Raw genomic sequence first — 26,595 nt, forward strand, 5'->3', positions numbered from 1 at the left:
TTTAACTTATTACTTGCCCGATCACTGATTCTAAACTGCACTAATTCAAAGACTGCATTGCTCGCAGTCAAATGCAAGAACAAAAATTTCACTCCCGGTCACTTCACATGGGCCATTCGTGCACGATTGCAATCTGAAACTGAAATAAAAGACAATACTATTAATATCATTACTATTACAGAAAATCATTAAAATTTTTGAGGAATTATTTAATACAAAAATATACTCACTTTAAATCTTTATTGAAGAATGCACAATGGGTCTCCTATCCTTAGGATAATGATGACAATGCACAAATAATGACTATAAAACTGCATTAAATGCAATTAATTCAATTAACACTAGATTTATGGACCAAGCAAATGTGATTCATTTCAAACTTTTTTGTTACATATATATAAAATAGAAATATTTTAATTAATTGTAATTAAATAAAATTTAAATTTAATTAATTTTAAAATAGAATATTTTTTAAAAATATATATTAATTTTTAATGCTGTAATGAAATATGCATAAATAATAATTCCTCTCCTCTACCCACTTTTATATTTAAACAATGTTTGTAAATTTTTTAAAAATAGTGAACAAATCTAGTGTTAAACGAATTTCTAAATGAATTTAATTAATAAAATGTGAATACCATTCCAACGATGATCTGAAACACAAATAAAAACAAAATAATATAAATTGTTGTTATATAAAAATTATTATAATTATTGAGAAAATGTTTAATATAAAAATTGACTTACGTTTTTTCTTCATTGATGAATGCTCGATGAGTCTCCTACCCTTAGGATGACGATGAGCACACGTTTAAACCGATTAAAAGAAACTTGCGAATTTCTTAACAGAGCAAATGAAACTTTAACATGCGACGATCAACACTGAATTTACTTGTCGACTTTTTTATATTTTATTTTAACACGATGCAACACACGAAAACCTCATTGCCTACGCGCTCGATTGCAATGATTTTCTGAAACGTAACAAGAAAACGAACAATTAAGATCATTGTTGTAATAAAAATCAATTGAAATTATCATAGAAATGTTTGATAGTAAAATATACTTACTTTTATTCTTCGTTGATGACTGCAGGATGGGTATCCTACCCTTAGGATGACGATGTATAAAATAAAATTAAATAAAAAGTCTGAAAAGCTGAAACATACTAAAAACTATATTACAATATTTCCTGTAAATCATTTCTGAAGGCTGGGCACACATTAAAACCCTTGAATATTTTTGATAAAATATTCAATGGTAAATAGAAAGAAATAATTTAATAATCTATGAGAATTGACATAATTAAAAGTTAAAGTTATTAAATATTTGTGAAATTGATCAAAGTATGCAACTATTTGCTTGCAATATTACATATCAAGTATGTAATGTTAGTATAAATATTAATTAAAAATCTTTAAAGTTGTCTAAATAAAATAGTAATTGTATCAGCAAACTCAATAAAGAGTAACATAAAAAATAAACCAAATTTTATACCATTCTATGCAATGAAAAACTTTTTAAACTATTAAAATCAAAAAGATAACGTTAGAAATAAAATTATTAAATAATTTAATATGCCTTATTTTCGTTTATGTTGTCTCGTTGAAAGATAGAAGGCGAATAAGAGGTATGTTACTACGTAACCTTAGTAGAGGAGATCTCGGGAGTGTCGAACGCTCGGCTATTATACCTATGTTATCGGCTGTTTACGTTTTGTTGTCGGAAATTCGACGAAGAAAATTCCTCGAGAAATTCCTGGAAATAAAAATACACATTTATAATAACCTATATGTCGAGTGTATTGTTTTCTTATTCTTCCTCTCTCTCTCTCTCTCTCTCTCTCTCTCTCCCTCTCTCTCACTCCTTCTCTCTCACTCTTTCTATAGTATTTCTATATGCTTATATGCTTATACTTAAAAAAAATAATGCTTACCTCGCCGTATATGGAGAAGATTAAAAAAGTTGTCACAAGATTAAAAGGTTAGTGAATTCGTGTTGCAACTCTCCCCATGCTCAGAAAGCTAAAAAAAAGTAAAATATGAAAAAACTCACGTATAAAAATCTTGAATATAACATTCGTTATATATCATTTAATATAAAACAGGACGGTGTACGTAAGAATATTAATTTAAACAATTACCTGAAATTAACGGGATAACAAAATCCGCTGCAACAAGTATATAGATGACAGATTAAAAAATTCGAAAGATTCGCCATATTGCAGTGCATAAAACAGGCGCATAAGACTGGCGCGAAAATACTGAATGCGCGAAAATGCTGCGCAGTAGATCTTTTTTTCCACCTATAATAAAGAAAAATTTCGAATGATTAAAAATACGATATAGGACCACAAAAATTGTCAAAATATACTCAAAAGATCAAAATTGATCCTTTTATCCTTTATATATTGTAATAGAAAGGTGTGAACCTTACAAAATATCTTTTAATTACCTGATTTTAACGAGACGATGACACTCCGATGTGTTCTCCACGAATGACGCCATGAAACTAAAGAATTCAGACGAAAGACTGGCTGTGATTGGCTAATTCATTTTTTGAACATGAAAAGGGTCCTCAAAGCTTCTTACACGGACAGAATCTGACCTTCTTCATGACCACGCTGGTCAAACTACATATGATAATTTATTTATTAAATAAATTAAAAATCATTTCTATTTTTCTAATAAATGTACACAACACTTATAAATATTCTAAAAATAATGGAAAGAACAAAGACAATGTAGACATTACGAAAACTTTGTCGTTTCGCATAAAAGAATACAATCGTATAGGAGAGAATTGTCGATATAAAAATGTCTAATATAAAATGCAGCATATATGAAAGAATAAATTCCCAAAATCTGTATCGATAAAGAATCTTTACAATTTAAATACTTTCAGAGATACATAATTGTTTTAAAAATATTTACTATAACGTCTATACACGATTCACACGAAGATCATTCTACATGATTTCTATGGGATGACATACTATCTTTAGTCTACTTTCTCTTTATTTTATTCATTATTTTTAGAATAATCATAAGTAACAAGTAACAATTTAATTTGTAATCGAAAAAAGAAACATTTATTTATAATATATCAAAATTATTTTCTATTTAATGTACCTTAAATCCTATGAAATGTTTAAACCAATGTATATGCATATAAACAATCTGAAATGTAACTTGAGTATATTAGAATAATAAAATAATTGTTAATTAAAGAATGAGAGTGTCTTTTTTTATTGAAAAACTCATTACATATGATCTATATACCTTTCTCTTCCAAATTCACCTTTTGACTGAGACATTATCCTCTGTGAAAATGCTTTTATTCAATGTTGTCTATATGACTGTTTGAATGTTATGGATGTTGGAAATGAATATAATATCCCAAATATAAAGATGATACTCTATACACTTTAACTTGTAAATATAAAAATAATGAATAGAATAAAAAAAGAATGTATAATAAAAACATTATTTTATTATTATTCTAATAATAATAATAAGAGGATAATGTCTCAGTCAAAAGGTGAATTTGGAAGAGAAAGGTATATAGATCATATGTAATGAGTTTTTCAATAAAAAAAGACACTCTCATTCTTTAATTAACAATTATTTTATTATTCTAATATACTCAAGTTACATTTCAGATTGTTTATATGCATATACATTGGTTTAAACATTTCATAGGATTTAAGGTACATTAAATAGAAAATAATTTTGATATATTATAAATAAATGTTTCTTTTTTCGATTACAAATTAAATTGTTACTTGTTACTTATGATTATTCTAAAAATAATGAATAAAATAAAGAGAAAGTAGACTAAAGATAGTATGTCATCCCATAGAAATCATGTAGAATGATCTTCGTGTGAATCGTGTATAGACGTTATAGTAAATATTTTTAAAACAATTATGTATCTCTGAAAGTATTTAAATTGTAAAGATTCTTTATCGATACAGATTTTGGGAATTTATTCTTTCATATATGCTGCATTTTATATTAGACATTTTTATATCGACAATTCTCTCCTATACGATTGTATTCTTTTATGCGAAACGACAAAGTTTTCGTAATGTCTACATTGTCTTTGTTCTTTCCATTATTTTTAGAATATTTATAAGTGTTGTGTACATTTATTAGAAAAATAGAAATGATTTTTAATTTATTTAATAAATAAATTATCATATGTAGTTTGACCAGCGTGGTCATGAAGAAGGTCAGATTCTGTCCGTGTAAGAAGCTTTGAGGACCCTTTTCATGTTCAAAAAAATGAATTAGCCAATCACAGCCAGTCTTTCGTCTGAATTCTTTAGTTTCATGGCGTCATTCGTGGAGAACACATCGGAGTGTCATCGTCTCGTTAAAATCAGGTAATTAAAAGATATTTTGTAAGGTTCACACCTTTCTATTACAATATATAAAGGATAAAAGGATCAATTTTGATCTTTTGAGTATATTTTGACAATTTTTGTGGTCCTATATCGTATTTTTAATCATTCGAAATTTTTCTTTATTATAGGTGGAAAAAAAGATCTACTGCGCAGCATTTTCGCGCATTCAGTATTTTCGCGCCAGTCTTATGCGCCTGTTTTATGCACTGCAATATGGCGAATCTTTCGAATTTTTTAATCTGTCATCTATATACTTGTTGCAGCGGATTTTGTTATCCCGTTAATTTCAGGTAATTGTTTAAATTAATATTCTTACGTACACCGTCCTGTTTTATATTAAATGATATATAACGAATGTTATATTCAAGATTTTTATACGTGAGTTTTTTCATATTTTACTTTTTTTTAGCTTTCTGAGCATGGGGAGAGTTGCAACACGAATTCACTAACCTTTTAATCTTGTGACAACTTTTTTAATCTTCTCCATATACGGCGAGGTAAGCATTATTTTTTTTAAGTATAAGCATATAAGCATATAGAAATACTATAGAAAGAGTGAGAGAGAAGGAGTGAGAGAGAGGGAGAGAGAGAGAGAGAGAGAGAGAGAGAGAGAGGAAGAATAAGAAAACAATACACTCGACATATAGGTTATTATAAATGTGTATTTTTATTTCCAGGAATTTCTCGAGGAATTTTCTTCGTCGAATTTCCGACAACAAAACGTAAACAGCCGATAACATAGGTATAATAGCCGAGCGTTCGACACTCCCGAGATCTCCTCTACTAAGGTTACGTAGTAACATACCTCTTATTCGCCTTCTATCTTTCAACGAGACAACATAAACGAAAATAAGGCATATTAAATTATTTAATAATTTTATTTCTAACGTTATCTTTTTGATTTTAATAGTTTAAAAAGTTTTTCATTGCATAGAATGGTATAAAATTTGGTTTATTTTTTATGTTACTCTTTATTGAGTTTGCTGATACAATTACTATTTTATTTAGACAACTTTAAAGATTTTTAATTAATATTTATACTAACATTACATACTTGATATGTAATATTGCAAGCAAATAGTTGCATACTTTGATCAATTTCACAAATATTTAATAACTTTAACTTTTAATTATGTCAATTCTCATAGATTATTAAATTATTTCTTTCTATTTACCATTGAATATTTTATCAAAAATATTCAAGGGTTTTAATGTGTGCCCAGCCTTCAGAAATGATTTACAGGAAATATTGTAATATAGTTTTTAGTATGTTTCAGCTTTTCAGACTTTTTATTTAATTTTATTTTATACATCGTCATCCTAAGGGTAGGATACCCATCCTGCAGTCATCAACGAAGAATAAAAGTAAGTATATTTTACTATCAAACATTTCTATGATAATTTCAATTGATTTTTATTACAACAATGATCTTAATTGTTCGTTTTCTTGTTACGTTTCAGAAAATCATTGCAATCGAGCGCGTAGGCAATGAGGTTTTCGTGTGTTGCATCGTGTTAAAATAAAATATAAAAAAGTCGACAAGTAAATTCAGTGTTGATCGTCGCATGTTAAAGTTTCATTTGCTCTGTTAAGAAATTCGCAAGTTTCTTTTAATCGGTTTAAACGTGTGCTCATCGTCATCCTAAGGGTAGGAGACTCATCGAGCATTCATCAATGAAGAAAAAACGTAAGTCAATTTTTATATTAAACATTTTCTCAATAATTATAATAATTTTTATATAACAACAATTTATATTATTTTGTTTTTATTTGTGTTTCAGATCATCGTTGGAATGGTATTCACATTTTATTAATTAAATTCATTTAGAAATTCGTTTAACACTAGATTTGTTCACTATTTTTAAAAAATTTACAAACATTGTTTAAATATAAAAGTGGGTAGAGGAGAGGAATTATTATTTATGCATATTTCATTACAGCATTAAAAATTAATATATATTTTTAAAAAATATTCTATTTTAAAATTAATTAAATTTAAATTTTATTTAATTACAATTAATTAAAATATTTCTATTTTATATATATGTAACAAAAAAGTTTGAAATGAATCACATTTGCTTGGTCCATAAATCTAGTGTTAATTGAATTAATTGCATTTAATGCAGTTTTATAGTCATTATTTGTGCATTGTCATCATTATCCTAAGGATAGGAGACCCATTGTGCATTCTTCAATAAAGATTTAAAGTGAGTATATTTTTGTATTAAATAATTCCTCAAAAATTTTAATGATTTTCTGTAATAGTAATGATATTAATAGTATTGTCTTTTATTTCAGTTTCAGATTGCAATCGTGCACGAATGGCCCATGTGAAGTGACCGGGAGTGAAATTTTTGTTCTTGCATTTGACTGCGAGCAATGCAGTCTTTGAATTAGTGCAGTTTAGAATCAGTGATCGGGCAAGTAATAAGTTAAAATCAAACGCGAATTAGAGTCAGTGTTGTTCGTCGTATAATAAAATTTTGGATTCGCGATAAGAAACTCATCTATAGTTTCTTATTTTCGTTTATACCGCGTTATTAGATTCACGCGAGGTGTGCATCACCGTGATGCCATTGAGCTTCGTCCCATTGGAATGCATTGTAAGTATTCATTTTTATTTACATTTTATTCGATTTTATTTTAACATGATTTTGGATATTATTCCAAATAACTTATCGTTTTTTCTATTTTATTTTACAGATAAAACCATGGATTCTCTTCCTTTCAAAGATGTTGAATGAATTCTTCGATGGATCTTTGATGAATCTTCGATGAACTTTTGGTGGATCTTCGATGGATTTTGGATGGATCTTCGATGAATCTTCTTCAATGACAAATCGAGTATCGTCTTCCATCGTCAGACTGTAATACTTGCTGCGAAGTAGGAGTGTTTTGGAGCCATCGCAGAACTTCTTAAATCGTGAGTTTTTATTTAAAGTCCCTCCAGTGCTCAATCATGCCGAGGATGAAAGGTCCAAATCGGCACGAGTTACTGGTTGTAATTATTTAAATAAATTATTGACGAGCACATAAGTAATTCCTTTTTAGGAGTTACTCATGAAAATTGTATATTTTATTGTATGTTTTATTATTAGTTTAGGATAGGTTTTCTTGTCTCATCGGTTAAATTCATTTAATTAATAATGCAATTAATAAATGCACTCTCTTTTTTATTACGTGTTTTGTTCGTGGTCAATAGTGATGAAATTGAGCATTAATTTACTCATTTTCGTCCAGAAAAGTATGTAATAAATGTCTTACATGCATTGCTTCGTACATAGTTTATCTAATCGAGAATAATCTATTGATATTAAATAAATAATATATACTTCGATATTGTTAATAAATGAGCAAGAAGACAAACCAAATTCGCGAACGGATAGATTCTGGCAATTAAGTGGTGGCTCAAAGCCCAGTTCTTTCATTAGAACAGCTATTTAGTGAAAGAATCGTCCGAGGTTTGCAAAAAATATCCATCATCACCGTAAAGTCTTTTAATACATCCTTACCTCGAAACTATAATTGTTTCATATGGGGTAACTTTTTTTTTCATTCGCTTGTTTAAGTCATTATTCACCAAATGACTTGTAGAGTCCTTAGCCCGTTTAGATGAATTTTTATTAAAATCTTCTGATATATTTATTATGTGTTAATCATATTTTTTAGATCAGGATTTTCAGCTTCTAATATACTAATCTCCCGTTTCTCCCCCCCCATACTTTCTGCGTTCTCATCTATGCGTGTGCCCAGGTGTTACACGTATGGGTGAGAAACAGTTAGCGTGGGTTTAGTTTTAGTTTTTTCTCCTATTGGCGGCTGTTATTGTGCTAGTGATTGCACGATGTACTTTACACCTGTGTGTGCGTAATAGGTAGTGTGTATTGTACATCGTTTCGCGATATTTTTTATTCATTTAATACATCATTAAATACTTAAAGCATTACTTCTACATATCTATCTTCATTCTTATATTTATATTAAATATTTCTAATTTTTTTGATAATCGTTTGCATAGTAGAGTTACTGCATTTATTTGTGGAAACTTTGATATACTTGTATATTACTAGTATGCATATAAATATATTAGTGTATACTTGTATTTTTGCTTTAGTTTTTTATGCAATAATCATTAGCCTTGGCAGTCGATTACAGCAAAACGTACGTATACCCATTAGCATATAAGTTTAGAAAACGTGGTTGAACTAGGGTGTCGGAGGTGCCCCGGGGCATGCTCTCTAGTTTAGGCTTTTGCACCCTGGTGGTATGTGTGAGAACCGTGGAGTGAGGGGTGGGTATGTATGGTTTTTCTTAAAATGGGTAAAAATATCGATAATAGGCAGGCAGGTAGCATACTTCTCAGAATGAATGTAAAAACTTTAATTTTAAGTAGGTAGGATCCAGGAAAGGCATTAGACTTCTTGCTTCCACTCCGGAGTGGAAATTCCGCCTCCTGGCTTATACAGAATTGTTACAAAATTTTATCATCTCATTCTATATTATGCTTGATTTGTTAATTTATTTTGTGACTATTCTGTGATCTTTATTATGTATCATGATTCAAAGGTATTTGCAACCATTTGAAAAATTCATTTCTACTTCGATTTTATCTCGAACGAGTTAGAATCGAATCCAATTCGCAAATTCTTTGATGCATTTGATATTTAGTTTTAAGTATTTCAGGATTAGTACTACGCACTATCGCGATTTCGTCTTACAGCTACAAATATTTGATATTATTAAACATAAAGAATTAATGAAATGAAGGTATTGCAAGAAAATGCATTACATTTACTGCACTACTTATTTCAATTCGATTTTATTACTCAATGTTAAAAGTGCGAAGTGTTATTAGGTCATCGAGGGAAATTATCATCTGCTTGGACATTCGATTAAATGTTCTCGTGTATGGTCAATGAACTCTAAGTTCATTGACGGTTCACGAGCTAGAAAAGTGAACGCGAAATGTAAATTAATTTTTTAATAATTGAAAATTAGAACCATAACAAAATACGAGTTTATTTACAAAATTAAAGAAAGATCTTATCTTGTTCGCACGTAGGAAATGTCCAAATGCAGTTTTTATGGAATGTAGAAAGAAGAGGCTTAATGCCGAAGAGGCCCCCACTTAATTGTGACTCAAGAGGGCAACTACAGGCTATTGAGTTATGTCCAAAGGTTCAACAGCAAGTTCGAACCTTTAGAGAATGGCTCTCTAGTCATATTTTATATTTTATTGTTTACTTATTTGCTCGTCATTAATTTTTATTTGTAAGTGGAGATGATGGACCATTCCATCTCCTTGGGACACCAAATTTGTGTCTATATCGTCCAAAAGTTGCAAAGTAATCTCTCTTTTCTTTTTTTGTCTTTAAGATTTTTAATTGTGATCGTATTTTATTAAATTTGTAATTTTTTCTTTTCTATATAATGCAGTTTAAAAGTATTCATCATAATAATTAATGGATAATATTTTCTCTAGTAAATTAATATTTGTACTTTTACTTTTTTATTTTTTTTATTTTTATTTTATTTTTTCTTAATGTAAAATAACTTCTTTTATATTTAACTTCATAGCAATGGTAGATAGATATTTGATAAAAATAAATATAGAATATAATTAAAAAGTGCATCTACGAATTGGACGATTCATATGTTAGGCTACTTCATATCACTTGATTGTATTATTAATATAGTTTTCTTTTTGTTACAGGTGATCTTCGTTGGATTTAACAACAAACCTTTTTGATTCTCCTGCTTTTTATAATCTATGTATAAATGCATTTCTGAAGGCACACATATCAACACTAAATATGAAATATTTATATTTTAAAGTCCATAATAAATATAACATTGAATATTTGCACAGGTTTACAATAGATTTTAAATATGTTTGTTAATAAAATGTTTAATTTATTAACATATCTGTTTCAGATTTAAGACTTTAATGGATTTACTTGTCTTTTTTTTTTTATTTTTATAATATTTCTAACAGTCATCTCAAAAGCATGTGATTTTATTTTGCTTGTTTCTATGATACGAGAAAAAAATGTAGGATATGATAGATATATAGATATAAATATTATCTTCTCATATATTATTTTTTACTTTTAAATAGCAATGATTCTCTATATACAAAAAATTTTTTTTATTATCAGACTTTTTATTTCGCTTTTCTCAATTTTATTGGAATGATTACTTTTTCCAAAGTAAAAGCAAAATATGAATGTAGTTTAATATAAAATCTTAATTCGAAGTTTCAAATGTGATATGATTGTTTCTGCAAAAAAGAAAACGACTAAATAATAAAAAAAATATATTCATATATCATATATATATATATATATATATATATATATATATATATATATATATGATAATATAATATCTGGATATATATATATATATATATATATATATATATATATATATATATATATATATATATATATATATAATATATCCTAATGATAGATTAAAAATTTGTATTTGTAATAAAATAACTATGTACAATGTTTAAAGTTTATTGTAACGTACTTTTGGTTGTTGATGACCATAATACTCGTTCATTATTAATTTACAAAGGAATAGATGAAAAACAATGATAAGGAAACATATACTAATCCAAAATAGATTTGGCAAGCCACCGAGTTGATGGCCGTGTTTGTGTAAAGCCATTACGTGATGATCATGAGCTGGAGCTATAAATAAGAAATAAAAATTATTTAATACACCAGTTTTTTTTTGCATCATCTCATATAAACGCATAAATATTATATACGTACCATCATCTACAGCATGTACGTGTAAAGCATTTCTCAAATCTTGCATATGTTGATAGTCGGATGTAATATAAAGTATAGCAGTCAATGGTTTAGTTAACTTAACTGGAAAATTAGTATAAGTTTGACTCAAAGAAACCGGTGCATCTAAACAGCCTGCATCACATCCAAAATATACGCTATCACTTTTATCCAAAGCTACGCCCAATATGGCACGATTATCTTCTCCTACTGTTACCGATATATTTACATGGGTTACATTACCATAACTTATTCTCCTGGAAATATATATAATAATTAGAATATTTTTAAAATATAGCATCATATATGTTTAATAAACTTCATCGTACCTAAATAAGTAATCACGATGGAGGTATTGTGGGTCAATATTAAACTCCAAATGTTGATTGGTAAATCTTAAACCTCCAAGACTTAAAACAATAGCTTGTTGTACAGCGGAAGGACCTCCTACCATTAAATGATGACAACTTCGTTTTTCTAAAGTTAATAACCATGCGTCGACTATTTCATTTACAGCATCAATCGATGAAGTATCTTTCCATAATTTAGGAGCATCTCTGAAAAACATATATATTTAATTCAATTGTCTAATTATTTCTTTAAATGATGATATAGAAAAGAATATGTATTTTAATGATTTACAATGTGTGATGACCATGATAGCAACCCTCATTGGTTGCTATTTTTTTTCTACATCTACAAGGCCTCGTGGTATTTGAGAAAGTATCAAATACATCGTTGAATTTATTTTATGACCATTAATAGCTCCAGCAGCTTTGGAGTCACTTATTCTAAAACCGGTTGACCAATAGCTTTGCCACATTTTTATGTGCTCTTCTTTCAAACCTTTTTGTTGCATTATTGCTTTCTTTAAGGTCTACATTAAATAAAACAAATATATAAATTCAATTGCATATGAACAATATAAAAATTTAGTGTAACATTTAAAATACTCACATCTACGGCTTTCCTCTTAGTTACATCTCTTTCAATATGATATTGTTCAGATGAAACTGGTTCGCTGTATTGTATGCTTGTAAGAAATTCAAGTTTAATGGTACTCCTCGCTTTAACTTGTATAACTTTTGGTGGATCTTCATAAACTATCGATATCACAATAACCTTATTTGATTCAGATAGAGGAATAAATCCAGATATTAAATTATATTCATAAATGAGCCCATTCATTTGTATTCTAAACACAGTATATAATCATTGTAGCTAACGATTACAATTAAACAAAACTTATACAAGTCAATAATAATACTCACTTAATAGTTTCTAATTTTGAATTAGTCCAATGAGCAGCAGTTAGCGGCTTTAATGTTATCTCTTGAGAAAGCGATGTAGGATTAACAATTTTTATATCTTGCACTAATATGGTATCTAAAACTCGATGAGCATAATATTGAAAGCTCAAATAATAACCTTCTCTGAGACATTGAAACTTATGAACAATTCCATTGGTGAAATGAGTTATTGTAGCTTCGCTATAAAAATTATTCTCATACAGAGAATGAGTGATCAATGGTTGCCATTGTATCGGTAATAATAAAGCTCTACCGCGTTTAATATACATCCAGCCCTTGGGCACAACAGGTACACCAAATACACCATTGCCAATATATGGCAAATATTGTGGTTCATTTTCCAAAGGTGGATCATGAAGTATATTTACATTATATTCCGCTGCATCTAAATGAAAAGTAGCCAGTCTTTCTGTCATACAACTTTGCTCTAATGCTACAAGGAAACAAATAATTCATTTAAAAATAATATTAACATTATTATCCTTTAATTTATAACAATTACCTTCTATTGGTTCTCTGGCTGTAGAAAAAAGCCATTGTGCAAATTGTGGCCCAAAATATAGTAATACCCCACCACAAATAAGAATGAAAAGTAATAGTTTACGATAAGAGTAATTAACATCTATCAAACGACGTATACGTTTTCCAAATTCACGAGCATCTAACATGCCACCTGTTCTCATCGTAAAAACGATGATCCTTACAAATTATAGACGTTTTAATCAAACTCCTTGAAAACATAACCTTCGAATAATCTGATTTTTATTAATACCGAATAGAATTGATCATTAATCTGACATTATCATTTGATTATTAATATTTAATTTTAAAAAAGATTCGATTTTTAATTAATAATTTGTTAATGCACTTGTCCGTGTATTTCGTAATAACATTATACGTATATCCTGTAATAAGTAAACAATAAAAAAAGATTACAGCAACATCTGTGAAATCTGTGACGTAAGATCGTTTACTGCCGACTTCATGTTATTTGACACGGTTATATCGAATTATCGAATTACTAATCGAAATAACTCGAATATTTGGAATAAACCAATCAGAAAACGTTCGCTCTTTTAGCCTTTCGTTGATTGGTTAATTTCAAATATTCGATATATATTCGAGATAATTTTGAAAACAAGATAACATTAATTATAAGAATCATGTTTGATACATTTTAATACAACATAACGTATGTTTAAATAAATAAATATACGTTATTTATATGAAAACTATCATTAATATTAATCTGTAATGTTTTTAAACGTATTTTAATAACACGCACTGTGCTATAATATTTTATTATTACAATAATATTTGTTTATAAAATGAAGTATTTATTGTTTGAATATTTATTTATAATAAAATATCATAATTTACTTTATATATACTCGGATTTCTAACGAGAAGGACGGTAACTATCATGGTTCCCGCGGCACTTCCCGCACATCCTCTTGTCATTTGGGATACTCCCCTCCATCCTACCTAATACCTAATATTAATAGTAAAACGGATCTACTCGGAAAGTGTGAAATTAACATTGATTAGAAATGAATTTTATGAATAATCATTCCATTCATCTATAATTCATCGTCATTAATTTATTTTTATTGTTCGATCTATCGCTCAAAAATAAAAACAAAAAGATTTACATATTGCTTGTTTCAACATTATTAAAAAAAAAAGTAACAAAAAAAAATAAAAAAAATAGATTAAAAAACAAAGTATTTACACACAAATAACACGAAATTTTAAAACGAAATCATTACAGAGGAGAATTGTATATTTCATTTCGCGTTTCTTTTCTTCAAAACTATCATTATCTTTTGTAACAAATATCATTGAAAATGAAATATAAAAATAAAATATATTTTTATGTTTATATATATACAAAAATGAAATCTTAAAATATTTTCGTATAATTTTTTGAAATGTACATGTGTATACAGTATTAAACTTTACCAATCTATACGATGGACTGTACCGAGAACGGATGCAGGGATAGATCGGTGTCACGTGGACCCTCCGGATATACCAGCTTCCTAGTCTTGCTCGCCTACTTTATCATTATTTCGTTTCATCGGAAATGTTCCGATACTGGTAAGGACGTCCGTATACTTTTCTCCTTCCGACTTTTTAAATCTCTCACCTGTAAACATTTTCCTTTCTTTTTTCTTTTTTAATTTAAATCTCAACGACCAAAATTCAATTACCACACAATTCAACACTCCATATATATTAAATCTCGAACGTCGTATTAATTTCATATAAATTATTTGAAAAAAAAAGAACACAAAATTCTTTTAAATATATTTAAAAAGAAAAGAAAACAAAATATATTTTTATTAAAGAACTTTCCTCCGTTTGGTTTTCCTATTTTTTTCTTTTTTTTTTCTTTTAAATACAAGGGTGGGTAGAAAAGTATTGAGTATAGGATAAAAGAAAAGAAACTTTTAATTATTTTTTAAAATAAAAATAACAAATTTTAAACACTGTTCAATCAACATTCATGCGTAAAATTTATAATAAAAAAAAAATTATTCTTAAGAAGATTATATATTTTTTTTTTTTTAATGAGTATGACTAATACACATTTATGGTAATAATAATTGTATTAAATGGGATGATACCAGAGACCGATCCACGTAGGAAGCGTCATTTTCCTGGTAACACACAAGCAGATATAGATCCGGATAGACTGATGGAAATTACTCACTCGCGGTAGTATCCCTAAACCTCCTGCCCTAAATCGGATCCGGATTCCACTCCCTACCATGAACATGAAGAATCAGTCAACTACGGAGCAACAACGCATGGTGGTGGATTGGTTCGTAAGCAAGGTCGTTTCCCGCGTTCTCGTTTCCATCGTTAAAAGTTCCTCCCCTTGGAGGAACCATTAACCCCTTCCCCATTCAGAAATCCCTTCGATCATGCTCACCCTCGAATTTGCCCATCTATATACGATTTGTTTTTTTATTACACTCGTATTTAATATATTTAATATTAACAATAATTATAATTATAGTTGGACGTAATATTAAGGGTATTGAAAAGATGATAATAATTGATATTATGTTATTTCTTGTCTTTGTGTGTTTATTTAAAATGATTTCAATTATTTTTATACTTATTGTAATCTTTTCTGTTTTGTTTCGTTTCTTTTTTTTTTTACTGAGTAGATAAAAAGGGAAAATATAAAACGAATTAATTGTTATAATTAATGATAATATAATAAATATTAAAATATATTATTATATAGAAAAATGATATTTATTTATATACTTATTGAAATTTCTTTCTTTTTTTCACAGGGTGGATAAAATGATATATTAAATAAAATATATAATAAAAAATAATAAATAATATTGCTAATAATAATTATTTTATTAAATTAGTATTTAGTATATATGTCTATTATCGTTGTATTATTTTTTATTTAAAATCATTTCCAAAAACTGTAATCTTTAATTTGTACTTTTTTAAAGGGTACATAAAATGGAGGGTTAAAAAAAGAAGAAGAAGAGAAGTAATGAAAATATTATTACGGAAGTATGAAAGTTCGAAAGGATGTTGTAAAATAGGAGGTACATATAAAAACGGATGGAGAAGCAAAGAGAGAGAGAGAGAGAGAGACACTTTTATGCTTATGGTTATGTATAGGCTATTGATACACGAAGTCATGAGGTGATAAAGGGAGCGCTTCGTACAAGTTAGCAGTGCCATGTCAACTTGATGATGATATACTGAATGCGAAACTTGCTGACTCCCTCTCTTTAATCTTTTTTTTTCTTCTTCTACTTTTCTCTTCTTCTGCCATAACTTATCTTTTCTTCATCTATTTCCTACGTATAATCGTTCGAGACGTTCTCCAAAAAAAAAGTAGGTTCTTTTTCAAAAAGTATATTTATAATCTATACAAATCACCCTAATAAAGAATTAATATTAATTATTTTATAATATCAATAAAATTTGCACTTTTTGATATTTAAATAAAAATTTAATTTGCCAAAAGATCTATTTCAATACTAATCATATTGATAAAGTTAAATTAATAAAAAAAAAAAACTATACGTTCTCATACAAAAGTGATGAAGAATATTAACAAAACATGAATTACTAAAAATATTTGAATATTTTTAAAAATTAAAAAACAATGGATAGAAGTAAGATGTAGGAAGTTATATGTTAACGATATAAGTCAAAGAAGATACCTTTATGGAGGTGGAAATAAATGCACGGAGATATAAGGGTGCGGGAGAAGGGATGAGAGGAAAGAATGTGGGGAGGGGAGGGAAGAGGGAGAGGGGGGTGAAAAAGGAAAAGGGGAATCTCTCTTGGTTTTCTATCACGCTGGCCGATTCCAGTCGGTGAGCCGGCGTGTACGAAAGCTCCCCAGCATCATCCACGTAGTCATCATCCACATATAGAAGAAAAAGAGTCTTCTTATCAGTTACTCTCTGACCGAACAACGTTAAACACCTTTCACAATCTCGTTAGTTCTACATAGAATTATAGAAAATAATAACAACAACAACAGCAATAATAACAATAACAAAAACAACAAACATTATGTGACAAAACATGGACCAACGATCTATCGATCTTCCTTAACAATTCATACTTGGATCATCGAAGAAAAACAAAACAAACTACTATTAAAAATCAGTGTATCAATTCACCTCGTGTTCGATTGATTCTCTAAAGTGAAGTGTTTATACTTTATGTTAAGATTTTCCTATTACTCCAAATTGGATCATCAAAACGGATTCTACTGTTTAGAACAACAACAACAACAACAACAACAACAACAACAACAACAACAACAATAACAACAATAACAATAACAACAACAACAACAACGACAACAAAAAGAGCTTAAAATCTTAAGTACGTGTAAGTTTAGAACCAAAAAACAAAAAAAGGGCATAAAATTTTGTCAACACGATATTATTCTTGTGAATCTCTCGTACGAATTATTTTATTCGTTGTATCTAGAAAAAAAAACAAAAAAGAAACAAAAATAAACCTAGGAAATATGACTACAAAAAAGGTAGAAAGGTGAACACATTGATCACACGCGTAAGATTATCGATATAAAGTTAATATGTTGATACGAGAGATATAATTTTAATAAGTTTGGTGAATTTCAAATGTAAGAGATTTTTGATGATGGACGACGAAAAGAGGGGGTTGGATTGGATTGGATTGGGTTGTTATAGGGTGTTGGGTTCAGGGGGAAATTGTGTAAGGTAAGTCCAAATGACAAAGTAACGCATATACCGATGCAACAACATCGGACACGCGGAACAGCACATCCTCGGCTAATTAGAATATAGCTGTTTTTTATGAGCGTGGAAGAGGAAGAGGGAGCCAATGGATGAATACGGGGGGGTAGAGGGGAAAAGTGGGAAGAGAGAGAGGAAGGGGGGGCCACCCATGATCGTGATATTTATTACACGGACCCCCTGCCGGACATTAGTATTTAACTCTCTGCTTTCTATACTAGCGAATGTTGTTGGACGAGGCCTTCACCCTTCTTCGTTCAGGTGGTTGAAACACATGCCACAACCACCGTTCATAGAACATAAACCCTTTTTCTTTATATTTAAATATTATCTCGAAGTTTTAACGACAATAATAAGTCGATAATAATTTAGAAACCTTCCTCCCCCCCCCCAACCACAACTACCATCGTGCAATACATGAAATTTTCTCGTTGATAAAAAAATAATTTTCATTAAAAAGAAAAAAAAACAAAAAAAAAGATTAAACGACACGTTTCTTTTTGTTAAATCATCGTTCAATGGATCTTACATACTTAATGAAGATTACCAATAGACTTTGTAAACTTCCGTTTAATCACATAAATCTCCCTAATCGAGTGAGACAGTCCAATGTCTTATTAAATGGCCGATAACGATTGAGGTACAATGCCAAGCGGTAGCGTAATTATCTAATAGAAGATAAGAAGGATTTAACTGTTGTTATACTATTTTAACTTTAAAATTCTTATGGTTAATGTTTTGACCGTGAATGTTGTTGGGTCATGAGTTTCCTTTTTTTTGTGCTTCTTTCTTTTTCCTTTTCCTTTCCTTTTTTTTTTTTCATTCCTTCTTTTCGTATTCATTCACCATGCGACCCAGTTACTTTCTGACACGTAAGAACAATTGGAGGTAACGTTTAACTATTCCGTTTTTCGCAAAAAGGGAAATCGATTTTTTCAAAGATAATCGTTTCATCTTTGGATCATCGTATTTCATCCGAAAAAGAAAAAAAATAGTTTCCTCTTTCCGTTAGAAATCATCTTTGTAATGGCAGGATTCGGGAAAACTATTCTTTTTTTTATTTTTTGTTTTTTTTTTTAATATCTCGATCCACAATAATCTTCAATTATTATTTCAAATTGATTCGTCATTATTTATTTAGGTACGGTGGTTATGTACGAGTATCAGAATCCTGCGTAAGAAGCACTACTTTCCTCAGGAGTAAGGAAGGGGTGAAAAAGTGGGGACTTGAAACGAAATAGGATCATTTTAGGAGGGAAATTATTATTATTATTTCATTATTCGCGTCATTTTAATCGTCAATTTGTCGTACGAAAAATGACGGAAACATCGAAGGAAACTGAAGTGCCTGATTCGGAGAATCCTGAAAATGCGAGCACGTCGTTGAATTTAACATGTGCTACTGGTAACAATGAAAAACCATTACCTGAACGTGGAACTTGGAGTACCAAATTGGATTTCATTCTTAGCGTGGTAAATACATGACTAATAATAATAATAATAACAATAATAATAATTGATTGTTTTAATAACACATTTATTAAAACAATTAATTTATAAAATATGATTATAAAATCATGTTTTATAAAAATGTTTTGTCTTTTTCTTATAAATTGTTGAATAAATGTTACGTTAAAATTTGTCATATATTTTTGTGTCTTCAAGGTTGGATTGGCCATTGGACTCGGCAACGTATGGCGTTTTCCTTATCTCTGTTATAAAAATGGAGGAGGTGCATTTTTGATCCCATATTTCTTAACATTGGTCCTAGCTGGTATACCAATGTTTTTCATGGAATTAGCACTTGGTCAAATGTTAACAGTCGGTGGTTTGGGTGTTTTTAAAATTGCTCCACTATTTAAAGGGATTGGTTATGCTGCTGCTGTTATGTCCTGTTGGATGAACGTTTATTATATTGTCATTCTTGCATGGGCGATATTTTATTTCTTTATGTCAATGCACAGTGGTAAGTTAAAGTATTTTATTCAACTTTTGTTTCTTTTTTTTTTGTATTTATTAACATCGTCGACGAAAACAATGTACTACTTCATTTTTTCACTATTTTGTTTTCTAAATTTCTACAGAATTACCTTGGGGTAGTTGTAACAATTATTGGAATACCAAATATTGTGTTAATCCTTACGATAGAAGCTCATTAGTTTGTTGGAATCAAGTTTATAGGAATCATAGTAGCATTAAAATGTGTACCGTCAATCAATTGAACGTCACCGTCAACGAACTCACAGATCCTGTCAAAGAATTTTGGGAGTGAGTAGATCTGACATCAAGAAAAAAAAAAATTACTAAGATAATTTTATTTATTTTCAATATTTATCATAGACGTCGTGCATTGCAAATCAGTGAAGGAGTAGAGTACGTAGGTACCATACGTTGGGAATTAGCTGGTACTCTATTATTGGTATGGATTTTATGTTACTTTTGTATCTGGAAAGGTGTTAAATGGACTGGCAAGGTAGTTTACTTCACTTCGTTATTCCCTTACGTTTTACTTACGATTTTATTAATTCGCGGGATTACTTTGCCCGGTGCAATGGAGGGTATCAAATTTTACATCAGTCCGAATCTATCGAAATTAAGAGAATCCGAGGTAAGTAAGATTTGAAAAAAAAAAAAAATAAGAAATTTTACCAAAATATATATAAGTATTATATATACAATTTGTTTTGTTTTTAAAGTTATTATTTTTTTTAATTTTTTTTTTTAAATAATCAACAATCGATGTAATATAACAACAAATAATTTAACTTAGGTATGGATAGACGCGGTTACGCAAATATTCTTTTCCTATGGACTTGGTCTTGGTACATTGGTTGCTCTTGGTAGCTACAACAAATTTACCAACAACGTTTACAAGGATGCCTTGATCGTTTGCTCTGTAAATTCATCTACCAGCATGTTTGCTGGTTTCGTTATTTTCTCTGTAGTCGGTTTCATGGCACACGAACAACAAAAACCTGTTGCCGAGGTTGCCGCATCGGGACCAGGATTAGCTTTTCTAGCATATCCTTCGGCAGTTCTTCAATTACCTGGTGCACCACTTTGGTCCTGTCTTTTCTTCTTCATGTTACTTCTTATTGGTCTAGATTCGCAATTTTGTACAATGGAAGGATTCATCACTGCAATGGTATAACATTTTTTTTCTCTTATATTTTTGTATTTTTTTATTTAAATAAATGTATAATATATATTTGTGCAAATTTTAATTAGGTGGACGAATGGCCACAATTGTTACGTCGACGTAAAGAAATTTTCATCGCAATAGTTTGCGCATTGTCTTATCTAATAGGACTTTCGTGTATTTCCCAAGGTGGAATGTACGTTTTTCAAATTCTCGATTCTTACGCGGTATCCGGTTTCTGTTTACTCTTTTTAATCTTCTTCGAATGCATCTCGATAAGTTGGGCATTCGGTGTTAATAGATTTTACGACGCATTAAGAGATATGATTGGTTATTATCCATTAATGTGGTGGAAATTTTGTTGGACCTTTACAACTCCAATGATATGTGTCGTTAGTATTTTTTTAACTTTATATTATCTTTTGTCTTTTTTTAAAACAAAATTCTTTGAAAAAAAAAACTAATCTTACAATTAATGAAAATACAATTACATTAATGTTTCTTAATTAAATTAGGGAGTGTTTGTTTTCAATTTGGTGCAATGGACACCGGTTAAGTACTTGGATTATGAGTACCCTTGGTGGTCTCATGTATTGGGCTGGTTCACAGCATTATCGTCAATGCTTTGCATACCAGGATACATGTTATATGCATGGATGACAACACCTGGTGATAACAGTACCGTAAGTATAAATTAAAATACAAAATCATAAACTAAATGAATTATTTAACAGAAACGAGTACAGGTAACCTTTTTATAACACGTTAGATAAGTTCCTACAAAATACCGTGTTATATAAGACCCACAGTTCATTATTTTAAGATAAATTAATTTTATAAATATGTTAAACAAAATCATGGTATCAAGTGATATAAAAGTACAATCTGTTTTACAAAGGTTTTTTGCAATTTATGAATCGTATTATAGAAGGGCTACCTGTATATACAATGTATATTATAAACATGTGTTTTTTTTCCTTTTTTTCCTATTTTTCAGAAATATAAATTATTAATCCGAATAGAAGACGACGTAGCATCTTTGCGAACGAAAATGGGCCAACCATCGGTCGAATTAACACCACTTTAAAAAAAAGTCTAGTCCCCATATTATATTTCTTTATTTTTTTTCCTCCTTTTATCCAATTATTACCTGGTATCAAAAGGATTGGATTATATTCTATCAACTTTAAGATACTATGAGAGGAGAAAGAACGCAACACTGCCGTTCTCGTAGATTTCAAAAAAAAAACATAATAATAAGAAAACGAAGAAGAAGAATAATATAAAATTAAATTAAATTAAATTAAATTAAAATTAGAAATTAACACGTTCGAAACTCTTTGTTATACGCGTTAACGACATTTTTAATCGGCTTTAATTAATAATTAGCCGATCTTATAAATAACATGTCGATATCATCTCTCTTCTATTTCGCGATAGAAAACGTAAATAATATCTAATGATATTTAAATAGCTTTTATTTGCTACTAATATTACTATTATTACTATTATTATTATTATTATTATTATTATTATTATTATTATTATTATTTTTGACACGGTGAAAAACGAAGAAGAATTTAAAACTATGCTTCTATTTCTTATTAATCGTTGGCGTTATAAAACTCTTGTAAAAAGTCATGTAAACTGGTAAAGAGATAAAAAGAAAAGAAAGAAAAAAGAAAATAGGAGCGTGTGTTGTTATATCTTGTTGTGTAGGCATATGCCAACAAATATATATATATATATATTTGTATGCAAATATATATATATGCATACACGTACCTTTATATGCAATTTATTACACATGACAAGTTGTTTGTGTAATAATTGTTGCATTTAGTATGATCTTTAGGTTCGCGGTAGGTTTAGAAAAATCAATCTACATATAAAGAATTATATTATATTTAACGTATTTAAATATGGTAGGATTACGTAGATGTGTATGTTTAAAAAAGAAAAGAAAAATAATAATAATATATGCCAAAAATTAGATGGAATAGGACGCTTGTATGAGATTAAACGTAAAAAATGAGTAAAAAGAAAATGTAAAAAAGAAAAAAGAAAAAGGACATATCACACATCAAGACAAACGAGAGTTAATCTAATAATTTATTCGTTATTTGTTAATAACTATCTGGTTCTTCCATTTCGAATATTAACACCAATCGTCAACGTATTAATAAAATGAAAAAAAAAGATAAAGAAAAAAAGAATAATAAGGTAGAAAAAGAAGATAAATCACGTTTGAATCATTATTTTTGATTGTTGAATTATAAATAATATAAATAATGCATGTGTATATACTTATATTATCTTTTAATCTTTCCGTTTGGTCCTCTTTCTCTACCTAAGATACCTAAGATAAAAGACATCGTACATTTTCCGAGACAACGCTTGAAATTTAATAAACACAACGATGTATTAGTCTAAATGTATGTTCACATGATTAAAGATATTATTTATATTATTATCATGAATAAATAATTAACATTTTAATAATTTTGTTTTATAATATACTACAAACTAACAGGAATAATATAAGTCCATGAAAGTTAATAAAAAAATACCTAATAGTTTGGAAGTATAAATGTACTAATCAATATACATATATAAATTAATTATATTATTATTTATTACGAAATACATTTAAACGTCACACTTGATTCAAAGTTTTTACCTTTTTTCTAATTTTCAATAGAAATCCAGATTTTCTGATGATTAAGATAGTATTCTCGTGTCACCAAAATGAAAGAAATGTAAGCGGAGAACATAATTATATAGGAAGTAGCACAAAAAATGTAAGTATCGTTATAACTCATTGATTGAATATTGCGTAAGTAATACCCAATGAAATTACAGGAAGTAGTACAAACAGTCGGTAAAATCATTAATTATCCGATGGTAACTTACCCTAAGAAATAATCTCTTGCACCATCTAGTGGCGGTGTTTATTACTAAGTATTATCGACAAACTGAACATGTTTCGCCACCTACCAGGAAAGATAAGTACTTGGAATATCCATTACTTTCTTACTGGTTTGTATTTACTTCGTCGGTAACATTTAGTAATAAACGTTGCTACTAGATGGTGCCAGAAGTTATATTACTGTAGCGGACGCGTATCAACAGTCACGCCTCTACAGACCACTCATACAACTACACTCAGACGGTAAAACAGACTAACAACACATAAAACAAAAGAGAACAATAGCTAATGGTAATATTACACGCTACACAACGCAACAACGCATCGCATTCACCACGTGTTCCCAAACTTATCTCAACTACTTATTGTACATATTTGATATAGTTTTATTAATAAAGTTTTCCTTTATACGTTAACCATTTTGTATATCTTTATCTCGTGGTATTGGTAAGAAAAGATACCACATTACTGAAATTATCGGTAAGTTCTTATGGTAAGTCTAAAGATAAATTACCATAGGATCTATAATTATAAAAAAAAATCTCTAAAAGTACTTTACCGATTGTTTTGAAATTTTGACATAACGTTTCATTCGCATACAGGTATGTTTTTATTACATTAATTTAATTATAAAATAATTAATTAATTTTTTAAAAATAATTGTATCATACAGGTAAGTCCAGTGTCGTCTGTTGACCATAGATTTCGTTGAATGCGCGAAACATTCAAATATACAAAAACGTAATATATTCCAATAGCTAAATACTAACTTTTATTTATACCACAACGTCATATTTTGGCTCATGTCAGTCTGATATTTCAATATTTATGTTAAATTTTTAATTTCATTTAATTGAATATTTCTAATATTTAATTCTGTGTTACATTGTGTTGAAATTAGTCAGTTATTTAAGTCAGGTGCCGTTTATACATCTTTTCGTCTAATGAAAAATAAAAGTTTACACAAAGGGCAGGGAGGACGGAATTTGAGTTCATCTCCGAAGAGAAATGTGTAACCTTTTAGAAACTCTTGATTTCTCTTTTTTTTTTTTTTTTTTTATTTAATCGGACTATGGCCCAACAACGTAGGCCGTGCACACGTGGCGGGGCATATCTGGTATGCTTTTAATGAGCATTTTAAGCGATGACGACACATATTTCTTATGTATCTCCTGTGTGTATCTGTGTATATGTGTCTATCATCAGTTTACCATATACATTTCTTTCGTTTTTGTGTCGAGCGAAAGAAATTTAATATTTCTATATCGGGTAGACCATTTTAAAATAACTTCCAGAAAATTTTGATTTTTATTGAAAATTAGAAAAAAAGACAAAATTTTTATTCAAAGATGACGTTTAAGTGTCCTTTATAGTATATATATATATATAATGAATCTATTGATAGATATATGAATTATTATATTACCAAACTATCAAATAATTTTCATTAATTTTTAAAGATTAATATTATTCTCGAAAATCTGACAATCTGGTTAAATATTACATATTGCTTTTTTGTTATTCATATTGACTATTTTTAACCGTTTGAGTCCCAAACAGCGCGATCGCGCTGTTAAGATTTTATATCGAGATATGCCAGCATATTTTGTTCTCATTTAGAAAAAGCGTGATCACGCTGTTCACGAAAATTTCGATAGTGTTTGTAATAACTTTATTATATTCTTGTTTTTTTTCTAATAAAAAACATATTACTACGATAATTCTTTTTTAATTCTATCTATTCTAGATATTTCTTACGAAACAGTATTTATTCGTCCTTGAGTTACTTTACTATTAATTTGCATTAAGAAATTTCATTTCAAATAAACAATAACATAATTTTTTTTACATAATTATATCTTTCGTAACTATTATTAATTAGCATTGATAAAAAGAAAAACGGATAGCGGAGATAAAAGAAATTATTTACATAATTCAGGTTTATAAAATGCTTTTTTAATCGTATTTAAATTAATGTTAATTTTGTGCATTAATTATAAGTATTGAAATAATATATGATATAGCATAATTGTAGTTTTTTTTTGTTATAAATTAGTTTTATAAAGGACAAGCAATGAATCAATTAATTAATTATTTATGATGCAAATTAAAAATGAGATAAAGAATATTTGAATTTGAAAAAAAAAACAAAAAATTTATTGTATCACGTTCCGATCTATGCACGGAACTAGTATTTTTTTAGTAACTATGATCGATAATAAAAAAAAAAAAATAAATAATAATTACTTCGTTTTCGATAATATAAATATACAATTGTAATGACCACTAAGTAGGCCGAGACGTAGATGGGTGGACAATATTAGGAGGAATCTTAAAAAAATAGGCTACGAAGACCACGAATGGAGAGGAGTCAAGCTTAGGAATGGGAACACTGGCGGGATTTGGTATTTACGGTAATAAACTTTTAAGTCCCTAATACCAATTAATAATAATAATAATAATAATAATAATAATAATAATAATAATAATAATTGTAATGTTTAAAATATAAATACAAAAGTAATATAAAATTTTGAATTTTTTACTTACAAAAAAAAAATATAAACAAAAATATTTGCTATTTATTAGTTTTCTCAGTCGATAAATTATTAAAAATAATGCATTTAGTTAACACTTGAAGGCACTACCTTCGATTTTTGTAACATTCGGTTAAGTTCGGCTAAATTCGTTTTAATTCGGGTCAAATGGCGATTCGA

General features: G+C 28.7%; 2 protein-coding genes across 6 annotated transcripts; one reads left to right on the forward strand and one right to left on the reverse strand.

Moving 5' to 3' along the window:
- Nucleotides 1–10,920: 10,920 nt before the first annotated feature.
- Nucleotides 10,921–13,498, reverse strand: LOC107069532 (uncharacterized protein KIAA2013 homolog). The gene is given in 8 exon segments (XM_015326938.2): nucleotides 10,921–11,113; nucleotides 11,198–11,472; nucleotides 11,545–11,772; nucleotides 11,858–11,900; nucleotides 11,903–12,092; nucleotides 12,173–12,410; nucleotides 12,487–12,958; nucleotides 13,028–13,498. Coding segments are annotated over 8 exon segments (1,812 nt in total). The 5' UTR covers nucleotides 13,209–13,498; the 3' UTR covers nucleotides 10,921–10,928.
- Nucleotides 13,499–16,875: 3,377 nt separating this feature from the next.
- Gat-a (GABA neurotransmitter transporter-1A) lies at nucleotides 16,876–23,451 on the forward strand. 5 transcript variants are annotated; one of them, XM_015326933.2, is made up of 9 exons: nucleotides 16,876–17,418; nucleotides 18,952–19,283; nucleotides 19,476–19,776; nucleotides 19,895–20,078; nucleotides 20,151–20,418; nucleotides 20,581–20,955; nucleotides 21,039–21,341; nucleotides 21,465–21,632; nucleotides 21,947–23,451. In XM_015326933.2, the coding sequence occupies exons 2-9, from the start codon at nucleotides 19,128–19,130 to the stop codon at nucleotides 22,034–22,036; spliced, it is 1,845 nt and encodes a 614-aa protein (XP_015182419.1). In that variant the 5' UTR covers nucleotides 16,876–17,418; nucleotides 18,952–19,127; the 3' UTR covers nucleotides 22,037–23,451. The 5 variants fall into 5 exon arrangements, with proteins under 5 accessions (XP_015182419.1, XP_015182418.1, XP_015182420.1 ...); XM_015326932.2 differs by having other exon boundaries at nucleotides 16,876–17,412; XM_015326934.2 differs by lacking the exon at nucleotides 16,876–17,418 and adding an exon at nucleotides 17,975–18,071.
- The last annotated feature ends 3,144 nt before the right edge of the window (nucleotides 23,452–26,595 follow it).

The sequence above is a fragment of the Polistes dominula genome, unplaced genomic scaffold (genome assembly GCF_049000335.1).
Source record: "Polistes dominula isolate Pdom_NZ unplaced genomic scaffold, Pdom_raw_medaka contig_73, whole genome shotgun sequence".
Taxonomy (NCBI): Eukaryota; Metazoa; Arthropoda; class Insecta; order Hymenoptera; family Vespidae; genus Polistes; species Polistes dominula.